Source organism: Cydia pomonella, unplaced genomic scaffold, assembly GCF_033807575.1.
Source record: "Cydia pomonella isolate Wapato2018A unplaced genomic scaffold, ilCydPomo1 PGA_scaffold_166, whole genome shotgun sequence".
NCBI classification, from domain to species: domain Eukaryota; kingdom Metazoa; phylum Arthropoda; class Insecta; order Lepidoptera; family Tortricidae; genus Cydia; species Cydia pomonella.
Window position 1 is genome coordinate 170,989 of NW_026907808.1, and position 24,741 is coordinate 195,729.

The 24,741-nt window shown below is 42.1% G+C and overlaps 1 protein-coding gene across 1 annotated transcript in view; it reads right to left on the reverse strand.

The window, feature by feature from the left end:
* LOC133533444 (spectrin beta chain, non-erythrocytic 5-like) overlaps nt 1-24,064 on the reverse strand; it is a 109,185-nt gene extending 85,121 nt beyond the window's left edge. The window contains exons 1-17 of the mRNA XM_061872427.1: nt 23,900-24,064; nt 22,207-22,379; nt 15,591-15,758; nt 13,209-13,325; nt 12,768-12,925; nt 12,100-12,215; nt 11,340-11,452; nt 10,696-10,883; nt 9,978-10,116; nt 8,953-9,039; nt 7,946-8,076; nt 6,889-7,111; nt 6,126-6,316; nt 4,722-4,810; nt 3,737-3,890; nt 3,102-3,237; nt 793-1,005 (exon numbers count right to left, since the gene is read on the reverse strand). Of these exons, the coding sequence (XP_061728411.1) occupies nt 793-1,005; nt 3,102-3,237; nt 3,737-3,890; nt 4,722-4,810; nt 6,126-6,316; nt 6,889-7,111; nt 7,946-8,076; nt 8,953-9,039; nt 9,978-10,116; nt 10,696-10,883; nt 11,340-11,452; nt 12,100-12,215; nt 12,768-12,925; nt 13,209-13,325; nt 15,591-15,758; nt 22,207-22,379; nt 23,900-23,966 (2,463 nt within the window). The 5' untranslated portion in view covers nt 23,967-24,064. The remainder of the gene's footprint in view (nt 1-792; nt 1,006-3,101; nt 3,238-3,736; nt 3,891-4,721; nt 4,811-6,125; nt 6,317-6,888; nt 7,112-7,945; nt 8,077-8,952; nt 9,040-9,977; nt 10,117-10,695; nt 10,884-11,339; nt 11,453-12,099; nt 12,216-12,767; nt 12,926-13,208; nt 13,326-15,590; nt 15,759-22,206; nt 22,380-23,899) is intronic.
* Between the last annotated feature and the right edge of the window lie 677 nt (nt 24,065-24,741).

Sequence of the window (24,741 nt, forward strand, 5' to 3'; positions counted from 1 at the left end):
CTCGGCGCTGTAGGCGCGGATCTCGTCGTGCAGCGCGCGGTGGCGCGCCAGCAGCGCGGCGGAGTATAGAATGTAAAGTTACTTGTAACGTGAGTATCCCGGCGGCCTCGAGGCGGTGCGCGTGCGCGGCGAGCGCGTCCAGCTCGGCGCTGTAGGCGCGGATCTCGTCGTGCAGCGCGCGGTGGCGCGCCAGCAGCGCGGCGGAGTATAGAATGTAAAGTTACTTGTAACGTGAGTATCCCGGCGGCCTCGAGGCGGTGCGCGTGCGCGGCGAGCGCGTCCAGCTCGGCGCTGTAGGCGCGGATCTCGTCGTGCAGCGCGCGGTGGCGCGCCAGCAGCGCGGCGGAGTATAGAATGTAAAGTTACTTGTAACGTGAGTATCCCGGCGGCCTCGAGGCGGTGCGCGTGCGCGGCGAGCGCGTCCAGCTCGGCGCTGTAGGCGCGGATCTCGTCGTGCAGCGCGCGGTGGCGCGCCAGCAGCGCGGCGGAGTATAGAATGTAAAGTTACTTGTAACGTGAGTATCCCGGCGGCCTCGAGGCGGTGCGCGTGCGCGGCGAGCGCGTCCAGCTCGGCGCTGTAGGCGCGGATCTCGTCGTGCAGCGCGCGGTGGCGCGCCAGCAGCGCGGCGGAGTATAGAATGTAAAGTTACTTGTAACGTGAGTATCCCGGCGGCCTCGAGGCGGTGCGCGTGCGCGGCGAGCGCGTCCAGCTCGGCGCTGTAGGCGCGGATCTCGTCGTGCAGCGCGCGGTGGCGCGCCAGCAGCGCGGCGGAGTATAGAATGTAAAGTTACTTGTAACGTGAGTATCCCGGCGGCCTCGAGGCGGTGCGCGTGCGCGGCGAGCGCGTCCAGCTCGGCGCTGTAGGCGCGGATCTCGTCGTGCAGCGCGCGGTGGCGCGCCAGCAGCGCGGCGGCGGCCGGCGCGTCGCGCCCGCAGTCGCTGCTCGCCACCAGCGGCCTCTTCTCCTTCATCCACGACTCCGCCTCGTTCGCGTCACCGTAGAACTGATAACAATATACACTTCATTATTGACCGAAGCGCAGCGAAGGTCTACGTTTTGACTCGGGCAATCTGCTTTCGTATGTCCGGATGTTCTATTCTACAGGTCGCAATTCTCGACCGATTCGCGTGAAATTTTGTGACCATATTCTATGATTAAATAGATTTTTTTTGTCGATCCAGTATTTGGATTTTTTCCAAAACTGCGGCAGTAGTGCAGCTACGATCGGACATCCAAATTACCTTCTTTCTCGGGTTCAATGTCTTAATGACATTATTCTAGAGCCTTTTAATTTGGATCACCTCGCTAAAATTAAGACTATGAAACTCCTTCTATTGCGACTCGAGGACTTCGAGGAGGAAAAAATACTGAAAAGACTGGCAAACCAAACAAACCGACACGCACCAAGCATCTCGGTTACAGCTTACAGGCCAATTTCGAACGTACACTGATATCAGAATGCACGAATGATATATGAATCAGTTTATTTAGTTATCATGCATCTCGCTTGCGCCAATACATATGGAGTACGAATAAAATGCATGGTAACTGAATGACATCTTTTAGATGTTAATGACATCAGTGTACGTTCGAATTGGCCTGTTAGGCAAACATTGTTTGGTATGTGCATCTGTTCTACTCTCCAGATCGCATTTCTAAACCAAGTACCTTTGGGTAGGTTCGATAATAGGTTGGTCCAAAAATATGAAGTTATAAAAAAAATTTAGGGCAATTAAACATCATTTAGAGGTCGCTATAAATGAAACAATTCTGCCATACGAAATTGTATTTTATTTTTTTATATACCACGTCGGTGGCAAACAAGCATACGGCCCGCCTGATGGTAAGCAGTCACCGTAGTCTATGGACGATTGCAACTCCAGATAATAAATATAAATTAATATGAAAATAAATTGACCCATCGATAATTCTGCTTTGGAAATGTCTTTAAGGGCACTTTATACGTTTTATTTATTGCTTATAAGTATGTTAAAAATATGGCGATAATATGGCGGTCGATATTGCAAATCACAAAATAATAACGACCACTAAATCATTTTTATTTATTTATTTATTTATTTATTGTTCGGAGAACCAACAGCTATAGATTGTACAATAGTTATATATATAGATAACAAAGAGCCAATTATAGGTTCCCACCGGTAGCAACAGGTTAACAGATAATTGGTGGTTAGCACTAGAATTTTTTTTTTTTTTTACAACGTGTTACCACTAATATTTTTAAATATTAATAATTATTATATTATATACTGAACAAAGAAACCAAAACTTATTAGTAATCTTAATACGTTAATCGATACAATAATATGCCAACACATACGACTCGCTCACTCAAGTAATTTGTCTGTTAGAATCCGTCTTATAGTTGTGATGTTGCTATTATAAACGTCTATATCCCGCTCCTTCGTTAGTTCATTTAGACTTTTACCAGCTCGTAGTAGAAAGCTATTCTTTCTGTAATTACGTGATGAAAAAGGAATTGAGAGGGGAGGGAAGTATCTTTTATCATTTGCAAATGATTTTAAATTTGGCACATAGATCACTATTCCATAATATAATAAAGTGTTTGTGAAGATAAAATCAACTCTACTTTTTTTCTACATACAAATTTGGATCACCTTATTCGATAATTGTGTTTCTTTGTCAATTTAGTTTTTATAAATTCTTCTAAACAGCGGAGCCATACATTTATTCAGTTTTAAGCTATGCTTGCGAGGGCTACAGCTCACAGAGCTACTAGTTTAAGATGCTTTTAAACTTATATTTAAGTTAGGCGGTTCGACGTGTAGTTTTGCCTTCTAGTTGATAATAATAAAATTATAAAAAAATCTACAACAAATAGTATACTTCTACAATACTATGTAGTGTCTCAGATAAACGTCTAACGCCTATAGTTACGCACATATTGCTTCAACAAGTTGTTTAAGATAAGAAAGTTTAAAAAAATACTAAATTATTAAGAATAGTCAAAATTGTGGACACATTGCAATTTGGTGCCCAAAAATACAGGATGGTAAAATACTTACAGATTGTTTTGAAATTTTCATCTCTGATTAAAATATAAAAATATGAATGTACCTGGTGTGCTTCAGCGGCGTCTTCAAGTTGCTTCTCCCTGGCATCGGCGAGTTCTCGTAACGTCGCCCACTGCTGGGCGAGGGACGCCAGGCGGCGTTCGATCTCGGCGCTCTTCGGGTGCTTTGCGTCGATCAGGCTGCGAAACATATAGTAAATTTATACCTTGCAGTCGTGCTGGACGCCGTCCTGTTGGTCATGCTAGATTTTGTTGGGAAGATAAAGTAGAGGTAGGCCTCCGTGAGATCGGCGTCGGCGAAAGCTGGCGTGAATTCGCTCAGGATCGAGCAAAATGGCGGACTGTTGTGTTGGAGGCCAAGACTCATTTTGGGTCATCGCGCCAGCCAAGTAAGTAAGTAAATTTATACGTTGCGTTGTTTAATACACTTTAGTATACTTTTACAACTGTATATATAATATTAATAGATGTGCAGAAAATCAAATTAACTACTTTGAAATGCAACTGATAAAGTTTTCTTAATTCGGCCCACTAATATTCGCAGAGACTCGTTAATTGTGCGAAGATCATAAGTATTGTTTGCGCGCATTTGAAAGGCATCTGCTAATGCGGGCTTACGAATGGATTTTGAAGGTTGATGAATTGTTGGTGTGTATTGTAGTTTGTAGTATTATCTGACCTCTGTCCCTTAGCGCGATGTCTCTGCGACACGTGGTCCCGGGCCCGCAGCTCCGTGAGCAGCGCCGTGTGCTTCTGGCGCAGCGCGAGCACCGCGCGCAGGTCCTTGGCGGCCACGTCGGCGCGGCAGATGCGCTGCTTGTCCGTCACCCAGCCTGCCCGACGTTGTTCATTAACATTTTAACACAACAATACAATTGTTGACATAGTTCAGTCCTAGCCAGTCATTTGGTGCTGCTCCTTGACTAAATTACTAGATATTTGAATTAATAATTCCGAATTCATAAACAAAATAACACTAACAGCATTATAAATCAGCATTATGAACGTAGTTGTCGCAGTAAGGCATTATTTAGCATTTCTAACAGCAGAACGAAATACGCACAGCATTCATATATTGGGCGCGCATGTAGGCAGTACAATGAAAAATGTATGGACGCAGATTTGTTTTGCAATTCATTAGGCCTCTTTAAAAGATCAGTATATTCTTTTCTAAAATAACGGTGAAAAGTTGCAGCAACCTGATAATAGGTACCTGTGATTTAAGTATTTTCTCAGTTCTCTACATATATATATATATATTTTTTATATATAAATTTACGCTTTTGTTATGTACGCTATAAGTTTACACTATTATTATTTTTTCAATTGTACATCGAATAATTTAAAATTAGGAAACTATAGGTCTATAACGAAATCAATCCATAGCTATTAGCTAAGTTGCTCATATGTTTATTTTAAGACTGTTTGTTTCTCAATAAATTAAAAAAAAAAAAAAAAAAAAAAAATCAGTAAATAACTGTTTAATCAAAATGGGTCTTAATTTCTAACATTGTAAATAATATGATTGTTTTATCTTCTCTCTTCAGAAAGATGAGGCACTTGGGAATTCAGAACATTGTTAGACATATTATAGAATTGCTAAATAAATGAACGAAAAAAATCTAACAATAAATCTTAAGATTATTGCCGTTGAATATACATACCTTCTTCTTCGTCGTGGTCTTCCAGGAACTGGTAGAGGTTTCTGGCATCTTCCAATCTCGCCTTGCGGTCCTTAGCGGCCGCTAACAAACTGCAAACAAATAAATAAGTAAAAAAAAATGAACACAAACATTCCAGGACCATAGTTTTATTTTATGGTCTTGATCTGCAGTCTCACTTCGCCAAAAAAAAAAATCAAATTTAATTCAGAGCTTCGTCCTCCGAAACTATAAATCTGTTAAAATTTACTGTCATAATGTGATGAAAATATTAAATTTTTATTTAATAATCACGGCACAAACAGTCGTGCAGAGCTGCGGGCTGTAGCTCTTGTAGTACACTCCACGTGTACACAATACCCACCTGTCGTAGCCGTCCTGCAGCCCCTGCAGGCGCGCCGCCAGCTCCTTGTGCCCCTCGCCCTCGCCCTGGCGCGCCAGCCACCGCAGGCTCTCGTGCAGAGCTGCGGGCTGGAGCTCTTGTAGTACACTCCACGTGTACACAATACCCACCTGTCGTAGCCGTCCTGCAGCCCCTGCAGGCGCGCCGCCAGCTCCTTGTGCCCCTCGCCCTCGCCCTGGCGCGCCAGCCACCGCAGGCTCTCGTGCAGAGCTGCGGGCTGGAGCTCTTGTAGTACACTCCACGTGTACACAATACCCACCTGTCGTAGCCGTCCTGCAGCCCCTGCAGGCGCGCCGCCAGCTCCTTGTGCCCCTCGCCCTCGCCCTGGCGCGCCAGCCGCCGCAGGCTCTCGTGCAGAGCTGCGGGCTGTAGCTCTTGTAGTACACTCCACGTGTACACAATACCCACCTGTCGTAGCCGTCCTGCAGCCCCTGCAGGCGCGCCGCCAGCTCCTTGTGCCCCTCGCCCTCGCCCTGGCGCGCCAGCCACCGCAGGCTCTCGTGCAGAGCTGCGGGCTGGAGCTCTTGTAGTACACTCCACGTGTACACAATACCCACCTGTCGTAGCCGTCCTGCAGCCCCTGCAGGCGCGCCGCCAGCTCCTTGTGCCCCTCGCCCTCGCCCTGGCGCGCCAGCCGCCGCAGGCTCTCGTGCAGAGCTGCGGGCTGTAGCTCTTGTAGTACACTCCACGTGTACACAATACCCACCTGTCGTAGCCGTCCTGCAGCCCCTGCAGGCGCGCCGCCAGCTCCTTGTGCCCCTCGCCCTCGCCCTGGCGCGCCAGCCACCGCAGGCTCTCGTGCAGAGCTGCGGGCTGTAGCTCTTGTAGTACACTCCACGTGTACACAATACCCACCTGTCGTAGCCGTCCTGCAGCCCCTGCAGGCGCGCCGCCAGCTCCTTGTGCCCCTCGCCCTCGCCCTGGCGCGCCAGCCACCGCAGGCTCTCGTGCAGAGCTGCGGGCTGTAGCTCTTGTAGTACACTCCACGTGTACACAATACCCACCTGTCGTAGCCGTCCTGCAGCCCCTGCAGGCGCGCCGCCAGCTCCTTGTGCCCCTCGCCCTCGCCCTGGCGCGCCAGCCGCCGCAAGCTCTCGTGCAGGGCTCCGAGCTGCAACTCTTGCAGCGCGTGCGCTTGCAATAGACGCTCCACGTCTACTAGATGGCGCCCTACTTCTTCGGATTGGAATACGGCCTGTAAACAAAAATAATATTTTGTGAAACTGGCGTAACAATACAAGATCCCTCTGCTATCGCTCTGTTGAATGATATGTCTCTGCGATTACCTGACGTTGACATTTTTTATCATGCATCTTACCAAATTATTAAAGCCATTTATGAATTTTTGAATTTAACTTAATTTAATTGATTATCATTCATATTTATTTACTTTATTGACATACTTAATATTATAAAATCGAATTTGTTTTTGTAAGGTTGACATGTAATTCGCATAGTGTAAGTGTGACATAGCATGTATAATAATTATAATAACATTACTTATAAGCGCCTTGGTTTATTAGACTGTAAGCTTATTTGTGAATAAAATCGAAAATATAAATAAATAAATAAAATAGGTAAATTGTATTAAATTGACTATTTACCGACAAACAGCGATAAAAATTAAAAATATAAATTTAACGTTACAAATTTAACTTGAATGTAATGAAATTTTTCCAATTCTAAAATATGCAAATTCTGAAAAATTACATCTAATTTAAAGTTTATATTTGAACTTACGGCTAAGTTAACGATTAAAATGTATACCTGCATGTCCGACAGCGTGCCGCGAACCGTGTCGCACTCGCGCAGCAGAGCCATGAGGCGCGCCAAGGCGGCCAGCGAGGCGCGGTGGCGCGCCAGCAGCGCCAGCAGCTCCTGCCAGCGCGCCAGCACGGCCTGCTCCGTGCGCGCCACGCCGTCCGCGCCGTGGTACTTCTCGCGCACCAGCTCGGCCGCCATGGCCGACAGGTCCTCGAAGCGTTCCGTTCTACCAACACACAAATCTCATCGTTGGCCACATCATCTGTTGTAGATGCTTGTTGCGACGCTGTGGGTTTATGGGGCTGGGCATCGCCGTTGGTGGCTATAAAGTCCTATAGCAGCGCGACATTTCTTCCCACATCGATTGCACACAAAACGTGAGTCAGCAGGAGGTGGAGGACACCCAAACAAATAGGGAAAAAGTCATTTTATTTAAAATCTGGTGGTGTCTGGTGTCTAGTGGTCTGGTGGTGGTGGTGGGGTGGTCTAGTGGTTAGGAAGTTAGCCGCGTAAGGTAACGTTGGTCCGATTCCGGCCTCGCCACCGGTGGACTTGGTCACTTTTTCATTAGTGTATAACATCTATTTCAGTTTACAAGAGTCAAACAGTACTTTTTTTAATGATAATTGTTTTTGGGTCTAAGATCCGCTCTCCGTCCATCAACATTCATCCCTAAGATTCTCTTGCCTTTATGGCATTCATCCCTCCTGATTACATAACCATACCATGCTAACCTACTACTCGTTATCTTCTCCATTACCTTTAAACTGAAATAATAAATAACTACATTATCGAGACCTTCAATGCCCACTTGCCCAGGGCTGGAACCGAGCTAGTCTATAGTATTCACCAAGGCCACATCCCCTAGCCAGGCCCCTCGGGACTCGAGTCACGGTGGCACCTGTCCTTTCTCCAGCATATGCAATCTTAAATAGGTCAGTCTCCTTGGTGACTTTTTCTTTACTTACCATGACTTCAAACTTGAAATCGCATTTGACATGGCGTCACGCGCGAGGACGGAAGTGATGCTAAGCTTATAAAAAAAGTTAAATGAAAATACCTGGCGAGGATGTCGGCGGAGATGGCCTCGTGCTTCTTGACGGTGGCGTCCACCTGCGCCAGGTTGGAGCCGTAGCGCGGGTCCGAGAGCACCTGGATCATCTCCTTGAGGTAACCTTTGCGGAGCACCGACTGCGAACATCACATACGATAAAGTAATGTTCTGTATGTGGGTTCAGTTCATCTTCGGGTCTGCCGTACAGAGCAACACAATATTTTTTAGGAGATACAAAAAAGTATAGGATCTTTAAAAAATACAGACGGTTTCTTATTTTACATGAGGATTTGGGCTTTGGGGATTCACAATCTCTGCAATGGTAAGCGATTCTCGCCGCCCATGGACGGACGGACGCCCAAGGAGGGGCTATGCATTGCCGGCCTTTAGAACAGACAACTTCCAAACTGTCTTGCAGTTTTCAATAATGGCTTTCAGTAAGAAAAAAATCGTAAGTATATCGAGATCAATTAAAGAAGTAATACTTTAGTATAAAATAAAAACTTTGTGTATAGCCAATGATATAGTCGAAATATTGAGTTCTTGACGCATTAAGGCCAGGCCACACCGATTGCGTGTGCATAGACGTGTACATGCACTCGACGGTGCACGCACCGCTTGCAGCCGTTCAAACGGCATGTGGCTTTCGGAACGTCATAATGTGAGTAGTAGTCTCGTAGGAGTATTTTGCGTTAAAAGTGACAGGAATTCTTCCACTTCGTCCCATAAACTACTGTCGAACATTTAGAAACTCAAGGAAATAATACGTAAATATCGGCGGATGTGCATGCAGCATGCACGCACGACAGAGCTGCAGCGTGCGCCTGCGCGGCGTGTGCCGCACTTGCGCTGCGTGACGCGCGCGTAACCGGGGGTGACAGGGGTGCTGTGCACGTCTACGCTTACCTCGCCGCACACGTGCTGTGCACGCAGGCGGTGTGGCTCGGCCTTTATGTGTCAGAAAATGTATGAAACTTAAGCACAAGTTGTATGTGTGTGGAGTGCGGAGTTACCTTGGTGTTGAACTTGTAGTTGAGCTGCTCGAGGCGCTGCTGCCGCAGCAGCTCCGTGCGCAGCGCCAGCTCGCGCGCGTGCTCCGCCTGCGGGCCGAATAGAGCGAATATTGTATAGCGACACCGACAAACAACACATCCGAGCCGACAGAAATCAGACCAAGATAAAATGACAACGATTTTGAGAGCCCAGCCTGTGCAAGTGTTAAGTTAACGTCATCATTTCGTAGAAGTTTGACGTTTAAAATAACACTTGCACTGTCGGGGCTGTCAAAATCGCTGCCAACTTATCTTGGTATGAATCTAATACAGATCGCAGCATACATAGTAACTTTATACGGAAAAGAAAAATAATATGTAATTAGAGTTGAAAACTAATAAAGACTTTTTGGGTTATGTATTGGTATACACGGATACACAACACAATTGTTTAAAAGGGTACCAGAATTTATTGACTAAAGACCGCGCGCCAGGAGCATATTTCGTCCGTCATCGCGTCCCGGCTGATACTTTGTCAGATGATAGTTTAGATTCTGTTTTAAACTAAAAAAACCGTCAGCCGGTTGTATCGCGGTGGAATGACCGTCAGCTGTAAAATGAACATGTAAAAAAAATATGCACATTACCACTTTATGCGCTGCAAAGTATGCGTAATGTGTAAATTGCGTAATCCGTTGATGGCTTTTCAGGCGTTTACGCCTAATTAAATGCTACATGCAAAGTTACCTGATTTGTTATTTTACACGAGTTTTCAGCCGGGAGGCGATTGGTCATGGAAATTGTTCCTGGCTCGCGCTCTATAAGTCTTTTTGAGTTCTTTTTTACACACATCTTATATCAGGTCAGTCGCAAAACCATACACTTTAAAAAAACATCTCTGTTTAAGGTGATTTCAAAGTACAATTTTTTTTTTACTACGGGATGTCTGGCAGACCCTAAACTAGGTTGAGCCTGTATCTAGGGACCCTAAATCTCTTCGGCTGCACCAGGCTCCTACCACCACATAGTCCGAGTATAGTTAGTACCTGCTCGAGGCGCTGCCACGCGCGCTCCAGGTCTTGGGGCAGCTGCCCCTCCAGCGGCGCCCACGCTTCTCCAACTAGACTCTTGTTCATCGTGTTGATGTCAAAGTATAGGGCTTCGATCTCGGACCGCTCCTTGTATCTGCACAAACAAACCATATATAAATAACACTCTAATAACAGGAATGACTCACCGAGTATATGTAATGGGTCCATCTGTCTTTTATTTAGAAACCTAGAATACATCTTCCGCTCTTTTTACTATATTATCATTATTTAAATGTCACTCACAAAACATGATACAAATTAACAGCATTGCAAAACAATTTTAACAAGCAAATTATTACTCAAAGAGCTTCAAGCTTTTAACCGTATAAACAAGAACTTTTTTATTATTATTTTAAACTAGGAACAGACAAACAGAAATATAATTGCTGCGCCATCTGCATCAAGTTTTGCGTGTATATCCTCATTGTTATTTCAAATTTTGAATACAAATTTTTATCCTTGTAATGATCCAGTACTTCCCAAATTATGAGATAGTAAATTCGACAATCAACTTCGTCAGAAAACAGCCATATAAAGCACTCACTTAAAGGATTTCTCCACAGTCCTGCACTGTTTAAAAGCCAGCAGCGACATCTGGATGCCGTCCAACGAGTTGGGCAGCTCTCGAGCATTCAACTCTTCGATCTTCAGTCAGATCCACTCGAGTACTTACTTGGGAGGTTTCTCCACAGTCCTGTACTGCTTAAACGCCAGCAGCAACCTCTGGATGCCATCCAATGAGTTGGGCAGTTCCCGACCGTTCAACTCTTCGATCTTGAGCCGGATCCACTCGAGCAGCGCGGTGACGAGGCGGCTGTACTCCGCCTTGCGTCCGTCGCAGTCCATCAGTTGGCCGATGATCTGCAATACGGAAATTATATTTATATTGCTCTCCTAATGACCTCAGTTTTACCCCAGATTACTATGCCATAAAACATAACACTGCAAAAATAAATAGCCGAAGTAAACTGTGATGTTTCTATGCATGTTTGGTACTGTCCTTAGGACTATAAAATATTGTAAGGTTTTTCATACTTAAAGCAAAGATGGATTGTGTGAGGAGGCAGGTATATCTGATAAGCCATGTTTTTTACACAATTATCCTGCTATTATACCGTTTTTGTAGAAAAATGACAGGTCGGTTGGAGAGAAATTGGGGCAATCGGACTGTCATCTGTATCCGAGATATAAACAACACAGCTTTGAACTACGTTAAATAATCAGTCGATTCAGTGGAAAACCGCTTAGAGCCAGAGCCATTATGTCTTACGAATTATATGCACATTTACATAGTCTAGACTAGCCATAGGCACTCACGTTGGCGATCCTGCGCCCGCTCTTCTGTTCGTTCTTCATGCGCGCGAACGTGTGGTAGTAGCTGGCCACGTACGTCATCACCGACTTCTCGTCGGGCCGGTTGATGTCCACGTCTGAAACGGGAAACATGGTTAATAGGCGTCGACTAAATGTATTCTATACCTTACGCCGTACCACTGCACAACTTACATGTGCTTCTTATAGGTAAGCCAATAATACAGAGAAATCCCAATCTCTATGGGTTTTCAGTTAGTATCAGAGGGATAATATCAACAAAATATAAATACAAAAATAAAGATATTTGTGTGCCAATAGAAGATGATCAAATAAGAAAGCCACGCTACAATGTGAATTAAGGTAATGTAACAAATGTAAAATGTTGTTACTGAATTCAGGCAATCAATATCAAAACAATGCATTTGAAAACAACATATTTGACGTCTAACTGATGAGAACTCTAAACCAACTCTAAACAGCCAATCTTGAATCAGACTATTGACACGAGATCTCGTATCGCCAATCTGGGTTCGAATTGCGTTCCCTAGCGTGAATGTGGCTCAAGTTCTTTTATCAACTTAATTTCCAGGTTTCAGCTTCGGTAAAATACTTTCGTATGTCCGGCTATTCGATTTTCCTCTACATTGGTGGATTTTTTTTGTCGATCCAGTGTTTGGATTTTTCCAAAAAGGCGGAACTATTCGGTTCTTGAGGTCTACAATTCACAGAGCCACTATAGTAATAGATGACTAAGATGACGTACCCTCAGCGTCAAGCAGCTTGGGGATGCCGAGGTTCTTGTGCGCGACCTCGAAGGCGTGGTTGAGGGTCTCCACGTGGTCCTGAACTGGAAGGTCCGCCCAGCGGAACAGGTCCGGCCTAAAAGTGTAAATAAAAAATATAGTTAGATCACAATCTTACGGATCTACCTAACCTCAAACTTGTAACATGTGTACTCGGGGACTATAGACAAATACATACTTATTCTCATAGAAAACCTCAATAACTCAAGAATTAGGTACTTTATAAAAATACAAAGAACTGCCCTACCGGGATTAGGACCTCACGTAAGGCAGTTAACTGATAAGGTCAAGGTCAAAACGGATTATGTATTTTTGTGAAAAATTGCATTCAGTCTGCCTTTTGTACTCGTGTTTTGTGACATAATAATAGGTGACGTTCCATGGGAAAAGGAATCTTATGGCGGCTGGCGCTTACGCGGTTATTCACGTCGTTCCTATACGAATACGCTGCTACGTGTCATAAGCGCCAACCACCATAAGGTATCCTTACCCGTGGGACATCACATATAGGTATTATCTATGTATTGAAAATCCTAAATAAGTTATCCTGTTTGTCCATGCCACGTTAAGTTGAAGTCAATCAAGGTTAATTATTTATAAGTAGGTCAAGGTGGAGTGTGAAGTTCACCTGTGCGCGTGTATGAGGGCGTTGAACCCGAGCCCAGAGCGCCAGGAGTCCGAGAAGTTGTGGATGTGGACTCCATGGTAGCCGCTCGTCTTGCGCTGACACCACAGCAGCAGGGCGTCCTTGGCTGACTTCTTTTCCGAGGATTCATTTTCTTCGTCCTGAAAATCGATAAGTTTATTTATTTTGTTCGTTATTTAAGTTATATACTATAATGTAAATGTGTTAACCTAAATACCATAATGTCATTGTCTTTGCCACCTATGAATTAATTTCAAATCATTTTATTAAACAAATATAAAAATTAAGGATTTCTTTATACATACAACTTAGTATGCCTCTTATTGTTAATGGCATTTTCTAGCCACCGCTTCTCCAAAGGTCATCAGTCATCCAATATCGGATCTGACAATGTGAAAACGATCTAATAATTCATGTACTCACGACATCGATCTCGATCTCCTGGATCTGGAAGCGCAGGATGATGGTCCACACCAGGCCGAGGATGAGGCGCGGGTTGCCGTCCACGATGTCTTCGGCGCCGATCGACTCGAGCCGCACCTGCCGAGGTCAGGGTCACAATGTTACTATCATAAAACTCGGCCTTCTGGCCGAAGGGATTAGTAGTCCAGAAATTTCTTAGTTATTTATGATTTCCATAGTAATTTAAATTGTATTTTTTTTTAATTTAATGTTAGTGTTATTGTTAGTTAGAGAGGTAAGGGCATTGTGAGTGTCATCTCGCTTTGTGTGGTAGGGCACAGCACAGTGGATGTCATTCCAGATCTAAAGCAGAGCCCAACTGGGGAAGTACCTCCACCTTACAGAAAACCGCAGCCAAATAACACTAGACCCTACTCATAGTGTTGTGTTCCTGCCGGTGAGTAAGGTTGCCAGAGCTCAACGAGGGGCGGAAGGGGGTTAGGGTCGGCAACTTAGACGACCTGCCCCAAACATTTTTTTTTTTTCGCGTCAAAAATATTTATCTTCTACTTTTTCCTAATCAGAACATTACCGAATACATACCGAATATTGAATATGCCCTTAAACGGATCCCCACTACTTTTGTTACATACTGTATGTATACTTTCACAACCTAATAGTATACAGTAGGAACCGTGCAATAAAACCCGACTCGCACTTGCCACATTCCTGGAAGCCTTCCAACGCCGGTACAGTCGGGTTTCCTCTACTACTATATTGTTTGCACAGCTGTCTGTACTAAATAGCCCGCGAACATCATACAATAGTCGCGCTTCGTGAAAATAATGACGCATGGTTTCACTGCAATTGTACTGGCTAAAATCAAGGTCGCCTCCCATTCATCGACCATCCAGTACATCGACAAACGCCAAACGAACAGAAAAATGGCTCGAGATGACATATGCTACGAAAAGTCATGTCACTATTTTCATAGATTATTTCAATTTTGATTTGATTTAATATTTATTTACTTATATGAATCTAGAGTGTCCCACTGCTGGGCAAACGCCTCCCTCCTCCCTTTCCACGTATCCCGGTCTTGACCCGTCTCCCACCAGTTCCTGTCGAAGGCGTCAAGGTCATCTCACTAACGCCGTCGAGGTTTGCCGCGACCTCGGATTCGATTTTGTGGGGCCAAATTGGTGGTTGATGTAGCCCATAAGTCATCTGGCATACAGCAAACGTGTCCCGCCCAGTACCAATTCAGCTTGGCGGCTGTTTCAACCACATCAGCTATTTGGGTTGGAGAGCGATCGGTCAACTTCACGCCGCGTTGGAACTCCATGGCGCGTTGGCAAACCTTGGGGTGGATTTCTGAACTTTTGTCAAGGACCAAGTCTGTGCTCCGTAAGTTAGGATGGGAAAAATACACATGTCCATGAGCTTTCGTTTTAGAGATAAAAGGAAATCTCCCTTCATTTGCTCTTCCAGGCACACACAGGCAGATTTGATTAGCGTTTTCTATTGTTGATAGATTGGCTAAGCTCCCTGTGTTACGCTGTTGACAGTAAGGTAACGAATAAGTTAATTATCGAGGAATGCGTTGCGCAACGCAAGGTCGCTGATAGCGAGATATCGACAGCTGATGAACGTCATAAGACAAGCGGATTCATTAGTACAAGATTAGTTAGTAAAATCATTCGTTGTGCGTGGAATCATAATGAATATATGTCTACATCTGTGTCTGTGTTTAATTCAGGGACTATAAGGTCACGGCAGCGAAGGAATATATAAAGACGAAGCTCGCAGTACATTTTTGACTTCGAGAAACGGTCCATCTGACTAACACCTATCTGACAGCTATTGCCCTTCCATTAATATACCCCGCCCGCAGCTTTGAATATTATCCAATAGACAATTACCCCCTCTATAAAAATGTTGTGATATGTCACTAAGAGTTTTGATTGGCTAAAATAAAATTCTACATGTCAAACATCTTGCTTTAGACCGGTTTCAGACTAGCGTATATTTCTGTGCGTATAAATTAAAACACGACCGAAGGGAGTGTTTTAAATCGACACGTGTTGCGAATTACCTATTCGCACATGTATCGTACAACGTTTTACAGTACATATGGCCCTTTAACTTTTCGACATAGTTACGTAATGTGCTAATTATCGCACTAATGCGGTAAAGTAGCACCATATGTACTGTAAAAGTAGTTATTCTAGTTCGGCGGGATTAACAAATCTTAGAGCATTAATAAAGGACCCCTTAAGTCTTGTTGCAAGTATCCTTCGATTTTCCGCAACTTCAGGAGTCACCGGCCGTCGCGCCAGGTTCGTGAACAGGTCCTCCATTCCATGCAAGCCTGGAAGACTAGTTACTGTTCTAAATACGTACCTTAGTGTGCAGGAAGCTGAGACTCTTGTTAACGTTCTCGATCTTGTGCACCCTCATGCGGCCCGAGTTGGGGCGGGGGAGGCGCTCCCCGCTGATGATCTCCAGCAGCTTGAGGAGTCGCCTGCCGTCCGCTAGGTCCGTGAACAGATCTTCGACCTCCATGCGGGCCTGGAAGATGAAAAGTTAGTTAGTTTATAGTTCGGCCAGTAGATGGTGTTTGTACTTTCTCATTTTCCTAATATGTATACCCTCGTACCGCATTAATGTACACTCAGTATCGATGGAATGTCAATCTTCATTAAAAATAAACAAAGTAGCATTCTCATTTATCTCGCAAAATTTTCGAATAAATGGAATAAATAAAAAATTAAATAAAAAATAGAGCAACTAGATTCAAACTTCCTTTGTTTTCTCATTTTGTATGGTAGGCGGCACGAGGACAGAGTATTATATAATCGTATGTACATCAACAAAAATTAAACGAAAAGAAGAAATCTATCAGGATGACAGATGCTGCGAAATGTCACGTGACTATTCACATACATTATTTGAAAGAAAGAAAGAAAGAAAATACATTTATTTATGACAAAACAAACACGGATGACAAAAACATGTTGACAATACAATGTATAACATTTAGCGCAAAATGCCATAAAAGGGTCACAACTCAGCATGTAGCGGGCAAAGCCAGCGTTGTTCTTCCGTTGTTACCCATGCATGTGTGTATTTAAGCTTTGATTGGCGTTTTCTATCAAAAATTGTCCAGAGGGCCTACAGCGAATCACGTTCGCCGTTTTGCCTCCCTGTCACACACGTACGAATTTACAAGTGCGACCGAGAGGCAACATGTCGAGCGTGGTACGCGGTAGGCTCCCTGGCCTGCAAACTTCATTAGTTAAAGGCACACAATTTTACGTAATCCGATTTAGTTTTTCAAGGAAATTCCAAGTATCTTAGCTGTAAAAAGGATACAAAAAGGTGTAGTGATGCCCCGCGAGCCACATTTGGGGGATTAGACTAAGTGGAGTATCAAATGACAGCTTAATACTCGCGTTAATAATAGCCGGAGTGCCAGGAGGAGTCGTGGAAAGGATATTATGCGTATGCTGAGTCTGTTCACTTTTAACGTTATTTTTAATATATTTTTTAACGTGAGTTGTTTTGTGTCGCATGTTTTTTTTATCATAAAAAGATTAACATACCACGAGTTATAAGTTACTTTGTTTTGTTCTCGCTACGGAGACACAGAGGAGATTTTTGCCGATATAATTCACAAATAGAATAAATGCTCTAGTACTGCTTTTTTTTTTAAACGAAGAAACAATCCATGCTTTTTGATTCTTCGTGCCCAGTAAAGCATATTACCCAATTAAAATAAAATATATTATAGGGACATTCTTAGACAAATTGACTAAGTCCCACGGTAAGCCAAGAAGGCTTGTGTTGTGGGTACTCAGACAACGATATATATAATATACAAATACTTAAATACATACAAAACATCCATGACTCAGGAACAAATATCTATGCCCATCACACAAATAAATGCCCTTACCGGGATTCGAACCCAGGACCATCGCCTTCATAGGCAGGGTCACTACCCACTAGGCCAGACCGGTCGTCAAATTTTAAAAATCTGGGAACATCTACTCATTTCTGAAACTATAAGACAATGCTGACATCTTTCTGTATTTCACAACTAAATAAATATTCTATGAAATAATAATGCTACAAATAATTCAATGATTAAATGTTTGAATAAGCGATGATGTCATCTCGGCACCGACCTCATGAGGTCAGGTCACGAGTCGAAACTAGATAGGTAGATAGTTTGCAATAATTATTTAGAATAGCGTACATTCTGCGATAAGTGATGAGTAATGCCGGCGGCAGTTGCTATTATTACTAATTATATTATATAATTATTTGCAAGTACGTAATGTGATCGTGCCAAAATGGTTACCGAGTGGGACCCTCGGAACACCATAGAAGGTGCAGGCCGAGGTGCAGGCAGGCCGAAAAGGAGATGGACGACTTGGACGTATTTTATCCGGTTTGGCGGGAAACTACAAAAGACAGGGTTGACTGGAGAAAGCGAGGGGAGACTTTTTTCCAGCAGTGGGACACTAAATTAGGCTAAAAAATAGTGATAGTGAGTATAATTAACATATATGTATCTCCTACCCATGCAAGTGTATATCTTTAAAGTTAAACTAGGTGAACTAGCTCCCGCCCGCGACCTTTGTACGACTTCTACGTGCAGGAGCCGTTAAAACTGTCAACCTCATTCTCACCTTCTTGCAGGTTACATTTCTAAATGTTTTTTGGAGCTCTACATAATTAGAACACTTTGAATAGAATTTTCTTCTTACTGTTACATAACAGTACACTAGAACTAAACTTAAAAATTATAACACAATCAAACTAAAAATAAAGTTATAAAAAAAATAAAAAAAATCCCAAGTCACTGCCGAGGAACAGTGTGCCCAGAAGGCTGGCCGCATTGCCACGTTGCGATGGGCGGTAATGCTTATGCATTTGAGCAAAATACTGGCCAGCCTTCTGGTTACCTGTGGCGTTTATATGGCCCGTACTCGTAGGAGGGTCTGTCATCTTATCGGCCTGTCAGTTGGTCGGAATTGTCAACTTGTTGTTCTAACTGTCAGGCCGATACAGTCCGGCGGACTGTTAATCAGTGGGTAAGGGGCCCAGCCGGCCGTTTGGGGTCAACGCCTCAAAAACGTATTCGTGGCGTTTGAGGCCTTTATTTTAACTTTATTTGTAGTTTGCATTATCATTTTTAAGTTTATTTACTGTTGTGTACTGTTTGGTGAATTTTTTAATATAATCTTTCAAATTTCAAGGTCCTACCTTCAACCCATTCTTACATAAAATATATTTACTTTCTTAAAATGCGCTTGTATTAGGTATATATATATATCTGTAGGTAAGTTAAACAAAACGTTATCTCTTCCGCTGATAAGAGTATTAATAGTTGGCGAAGTTTGAGCTACATCAAGCGATTTTTCAGTGTCATGTCTGAATTAGTACATTGTGTGTTAAGGGCGGTACACAAGAATTTACGCACAAGTGTGAAATGACGGCCGAAGCCGAAGGCGAGGGCTTAATTAACACGAGTAATTCTTGTACCGCCCGTGGCACACACAATGTTTTTCATCACACTTGTGAGGAAAACAAAAGGGAAATAAATAGAGTTAGACTAAGATAAGTCTGCAACGATTTTGATAGCACACACAGTGTTATTTATGCGCTATAATTTCATAGAAGTTCTGCCTAATTTCGTACGTACAGTCAGATGCAAAGAACTGAAAGTGCATAGACTGTATGCAAGGGGGGGTCACCTCTCTCTGCAGCTGGCTGTACATTACAGCCCTAGGTCGTAATTTACGATTTACGGACCGCATCGCCTATACGTATAATAACATATTTTACGAGCAAGTGTGATCAAGTAAAGAATCATTAGTATCATTACTTGTATTAGATATGTTAAGTTTAAGACGAAACTAGCGGCCAAGGTGCTCAAAAATATATGAACACGCACTTTAACACATTGATAATAGGCGATAATAGAGGCTTTAACGCATTGATAATAGAGGCTTTGTTCAGATATTTGTAAGCACCTTGGCCGCTCCAATATATCTGATAGCGACTATACAGCTCCGTACATTATAATGTATAGCGCCATCTTCTTCAGCTGTCTAACTAGTTATCATACGCCTAATGTCAATGAAAATAGTGTTGTGTTCCTGCCGGTGAGTAAGGTTGCCAGAGCTCAACGACGGTGGGAGGGGGTTAGGGTCGGCAACACGCATGTAACTCCTCTGGAGTTTCAGGCGTACATAGGCTACGGATACTGCTTACCATCAGGCAGGCCGTATGCTTGTTTGCCACCGACGTAGTATAAAAAAAAATTGAAAAAATATGTGTATGTTTTTAGTAAATTTAAGGTACTTGTTTGTATTCTGTGAATGTAAATACCTACTCTCACCCGAGTAATATTAACATAGTTACTTCTAAATATTATGAGAAATACATTCTTTAAACCCAAGTGGTAATACTCCTATTATAGCTTAGAATACGTTTGCACTAGAATTGTCAATGATACCGATAAGAAACGAGAAAAAATAAACTTTTCTATTATACTTTAGTGATTAATATTGTTTGAAACAACAATCTAATTGAAAGTTTACAGCTCAAGATGGCAGTAATAACATTGTAACCTTGGCATACCAAGGGAATGACCAAGGGTGATCGAGATAAACTACGTTAAATGCCAAAAATAGCAATGAACAATATCATGACTGATCTGACCGGCCCGGCAGATTAAAATCTTCAAAACTATTGTTATTGCTAGAACTACGAATTCTTCTTACCCGACTGCCGCAGAAGGAGGGTAATGTTTTCCAAATATTAAAACCTAGCTAGATGAGGTTTTTCATCTCATCAATATACCCAAAAGCTGCAGCACAACAATGCCTTTAGGATGCTGATCGGCCTGCCCAACTTCTGCAGCGCATCCACCATGTTCGGGGAGTCACGCACCGATGGATTTGCAGCAATTTTGCGCAAAAAAGCAGCATCTCTGCTGAGCAGAACAAGGGACAACCCAAACAGCATCCTAAAGATGATTGCTGATCATGTGTGTTGTCCTGTAATTCATTAAATAATTTTAAATGTAAAATCGAATTTAGCTTTTAAGTACTAACATTATTTTTAGGAATGTACTATATGTATTTTATGTATGTGTTTTTGACGACTGGTTTGGCCTAGTGGGTAGTGACCCTGCCTACGAAGCTGATGGTCCCGGGTTCAAATCCTGGTAAGGGCATTTATTCGTGTAATGAGCATGGATATTTGTTCCTGAGTCATAGGTGTTTTCTATGTATTTAAGTATTTATAAATATCGTTTTCTATGTATTTAAGTATTTATAAATATTTATAAATATATTATATATATCGTTGTCTAAGTACCCTCAACACAAGCCTTATTGAGCTTACTGTGGGACTTAGTCAATTTGTGAAATAATGTCCTATAATAATACGATCATTGTTATCTTCATTAAATAAATGAAATGAATATCGTTAAAACGATTTTCAAGACATGAAAATAAAACTATTCATAGCATTTTCCTTATATGAGATAATACTTATGATGAATCATGTGTACTGAGAATATTGTATCGGTTGTATCACAATATTTATCAAATAATTAGCACCTCACTATATTTGACAGCACAATGCTTTAAATGATTGCAAAATACTGACGTCATGCAATTACAGAGTTAAGTAAGCTATAATGTCTGATCACTAACACTCGGGTTCACATTTATTTACCCAAAAAAATGTAAACGTGAAATTATTATTTTTTACTAATAAAATATAATGTCTGACTCTACTGTCTGTATATAATGTGTCTGATTAGATTACATACATAAGTAACGCTTTTGTCCATTAAAGATCTAGAACTTACTTATGATGTTTTAATAATTATGTACAGATGCATGCAGAGAATTGGGTATTTTTTTTTCTGTATATATCATAAACAGCTACTTTTTGCAGCATTTCAGTCGCAAAGAGGCCGCGATTCAGTCGCTGGTAATATACTATTGCACAATTAAAAACGATTCAGTTCAGAGGGCCTTCCGCGCACGAAAATCAACAATTCCTTATCTGCCTCTCTAACACTCTTGCATATTCGAGCGAAAGAGGCAAATAACGAAACGCGGTAAGTCCTCTGCATCGCTACAGTCGCGATCGCGATTTACTGCAAGGCCTTGCTTTAACTAAAGCGAGTCTTAAGTCAGGTGTTTCTAACCACCACGGAAGTAGAGCATATCTTACGTTCTGCAGGAAAGAGTTGACCCATCTTGTGAATGTTTCCTTCTGATGCCTTCTTTAACTTAGCTTAGCTTTAACAGCCACTAAGGCAGAATACCTACACCTAATTATTGTAAAACTGAGGTGATCCGTTTTGTGAACGATATTTTCTCTATTTGTAACCGTTCTTTCAGCAGGGCCTTGCTAAAACGTGAGTCTGTTAAATCATGACGCTCTAAAGACCACTGAAGAAGACCTTTTTTAAGCGTGCAATTCACTCCATCCATTTTGTAAAAGTTTCCTTTACATATAATTATTCTTCCTACAGAATCTTGTTTATACTTGAGCGCGTCTGTTGCCATAGTACTACTGAAAGTACTGAAACGGATTATGTTGAACATTCCGTGTCTTATGAATAAACGTATAACGCGGACCCTGCCCGAGGTTACGGGTGAAAACCTTAACGGCGACTACAGCAGAGCAGATGGGATTCAGTACGGCGGCGGAAGAGGCAACGGATTCCGAGTACCGCAGGCGACAGTAATAAGGTTGAACCAGAACAAGTCGGAAACTCCTGCAACCAAACCATCTCCACACGTAATTTCTGTGGAAAAAGATGGGGAGGTCGAGAGGGGAACATGAATGCTGGTGAAGTTCGTGTTGTTGGATTACAGTGTCCCAGGCAATGCAGCGCCAAGCCTAATCCGTCGCTACATCAATCATCTGTCAAGATGCCGTGGCCAATGATGATGAGCTACCATATTTGTGTGAATCTTACCTTCTGTAAAAATGAGTTGATCCATTTTGTGAACGTCTTCTTCTGTATATGCAACCGTTCTTCTTGTAAGGCCTTGATGCGGCCCTGCTCGAACTTGAGCGCGTCCTCCCGCTGAGTCATGTTGCTGCGCTGCTGGACGGCGGCCGCGTAGCCGCCCGGCTCATACTGTGGCCCTGGAAAGAGAAGAATTATTTCATAAATGGTGTGTAAGAGTGGTACAGCGAATAAACAAATTCAAAGTAATTTTCGTTTACAGATGTAATGAAAGTGTCGTCACAACAGTTTTTTTTTTTCAGTGTGAAAAATATCCATGAAGCAGGTGGTCTGAAGGATTTAGTAGTAATAATGTGTCGGTGAAAATATTATCGCATGTTATCACTTCCCAAACAATTTTTCCCATAATTTTGTATAATATGATTACTTCAACTGTAATGCGAATAATTCGAACGAGGAAATTATGAAAAATATTCGAGAGATAGGGAGGCAGATAACGAGTTTAGATTTTTTGATGTTGAAAGTAGCTTATCGTGATCAGACTCTAACTTATTTGTACTCTAAACAAGCTCACGTGACATATATTATTTTTTTTATTCCGCTACCTAAAGATTGTCTGGAAGAGATCGCTTTTTAGCGATAAGACCGCCTGTTGTTTACCTCTTCTTTATGTGTTGTATTATTTGTACTGTTTCTGTATTGAGGTGTGCAATAAAGAGTATTTGTATTGTATTGTTCTCGTTAATAATTACACATGGCAAAAGGTCCGAGCCAGAAAATGCCTCTTTCAGCCATGGTGCTTTTCTCACACATGTGAGTGTAAGGAAATACAATAAAAATACGACCATTCCTTGAATCCGAGCATGTTCGAGAAATAGTACATTGTGTAATTTGTGTATTAAGGGTAGTAAATAAGAATTTACTACGAATAAGTGTTAATTTAGTTCGTAATTCTTGTACCGCCCGTGGCACACACAAGTATTTCATCACATTTGTGAGGAAAAAACTAAATTTTAAGCGAAATAAATCTTAAATTGAATGAATTTTTTTATTTCAGACCCATTAGATATCCATACCTTGATTAGTAATAGTGTAACAAAACAATTAAAATAATATTACTATTACTTAAACTAAAACAAAAATTAAAAATAATTTCCTATCCTACTGCGCAGTCTAGATTGCCCGCTGTCACCGGACATGTAATTTCATCCAGTGTTGCTGGAACGGACAATCCAGCCTGCTGGCCACCACGCGTAGGAGGCTGTTGGGAGCTGGCGCACACGCGTCGCATCAACAAATACGGTGACATATAAACCTTTGTCGTCCACCATATTGTCATTTTTGACAGGTTAGGCATCGAAGGCACAAACCTATTCGGCATTCAGCCACGATTGAAAATTGTGTAATATTTTAAGCGGCTATTAAATTAATTAGTATTAATGTATTATATTTATAAATGTAGACAAAAAAATATAAACGGCAAAAAAACTTGATGTTTATATTTTGCGCAAACTTGAAAAAAACATTATGCGCAATGAAAAAAAACTATTACGCCCGTAAGCATATTATAGCTTATTCCATCTCAGTTTGCTGGCATACAATAACACCGTTTACGAGCAAATGTGATGAACATGAAATTAGGCGAAACATGTTGGTCGAAATGGCAGTAGGTGAGATGACCTGATGACTGATGACCTACCATATTTCCTGCTGGGCTGGTAGTCCTGGTAGGAATGCACGCTGACGTTGCTCAGAGGTCGCTGCATCTTCGTGTCTCGAACATTTGTACACTACACTTAACTTAATCTTTGGTTTCGTATCTGTACAGTCGGGTTAAAGTTAGATCTCTTTTAGACTTTATGCCAAGTGTTAGCCTTTTCTATCAAATAAGATTTTTTTGCCAAGTCTATGTACAGTCAGCTGCAAAAATATGTATCGAGAGAATCGTCTCATAAATATGGTACTACGCTATTACGCTGGAATAAGATGCTATGGGACGTATTTTTGAGTAAGATATGTACACCTATATTCTTAAACTTGACTGTACACTCAAACGCTATGAAAATCGGTCAATTTGTATGTACGGATTTTAACATAGAAAGTGACCATAATGTAGTTTTCAATAAAATAAAAACTAATTATTTTTTCTAACCTTTTTTCATTTAGGTTTAGTGATTAATATAAGTTTAGTTTAATGTTTAGATATATGTTAGTAGTACAATTATTAAATTACTGCTGATCTAGTAGGTATATATGATGTATGATATACATATTTTTATACAATGTTTGCCTTTGTCAATGTATTTATCAATTGCCTTTACTGGATTGTTTGTTTCTCCTTGCACCATCTTTTAGTGTTTCTGTTTGGCCCTGTGGTACCGGGATTTATAGGCCCGTGAAATCCAAGGAGATGCTAATAGAAACAAACAGATACAAAAATAAATTCTAAAATTGTTTAGAGGTGTAAATATCAATTTATCAGTTATATTAGTTGTAATCTAAAACTGAACCAAGCTGAGCCAAATTGCATCAGGCAAGCGC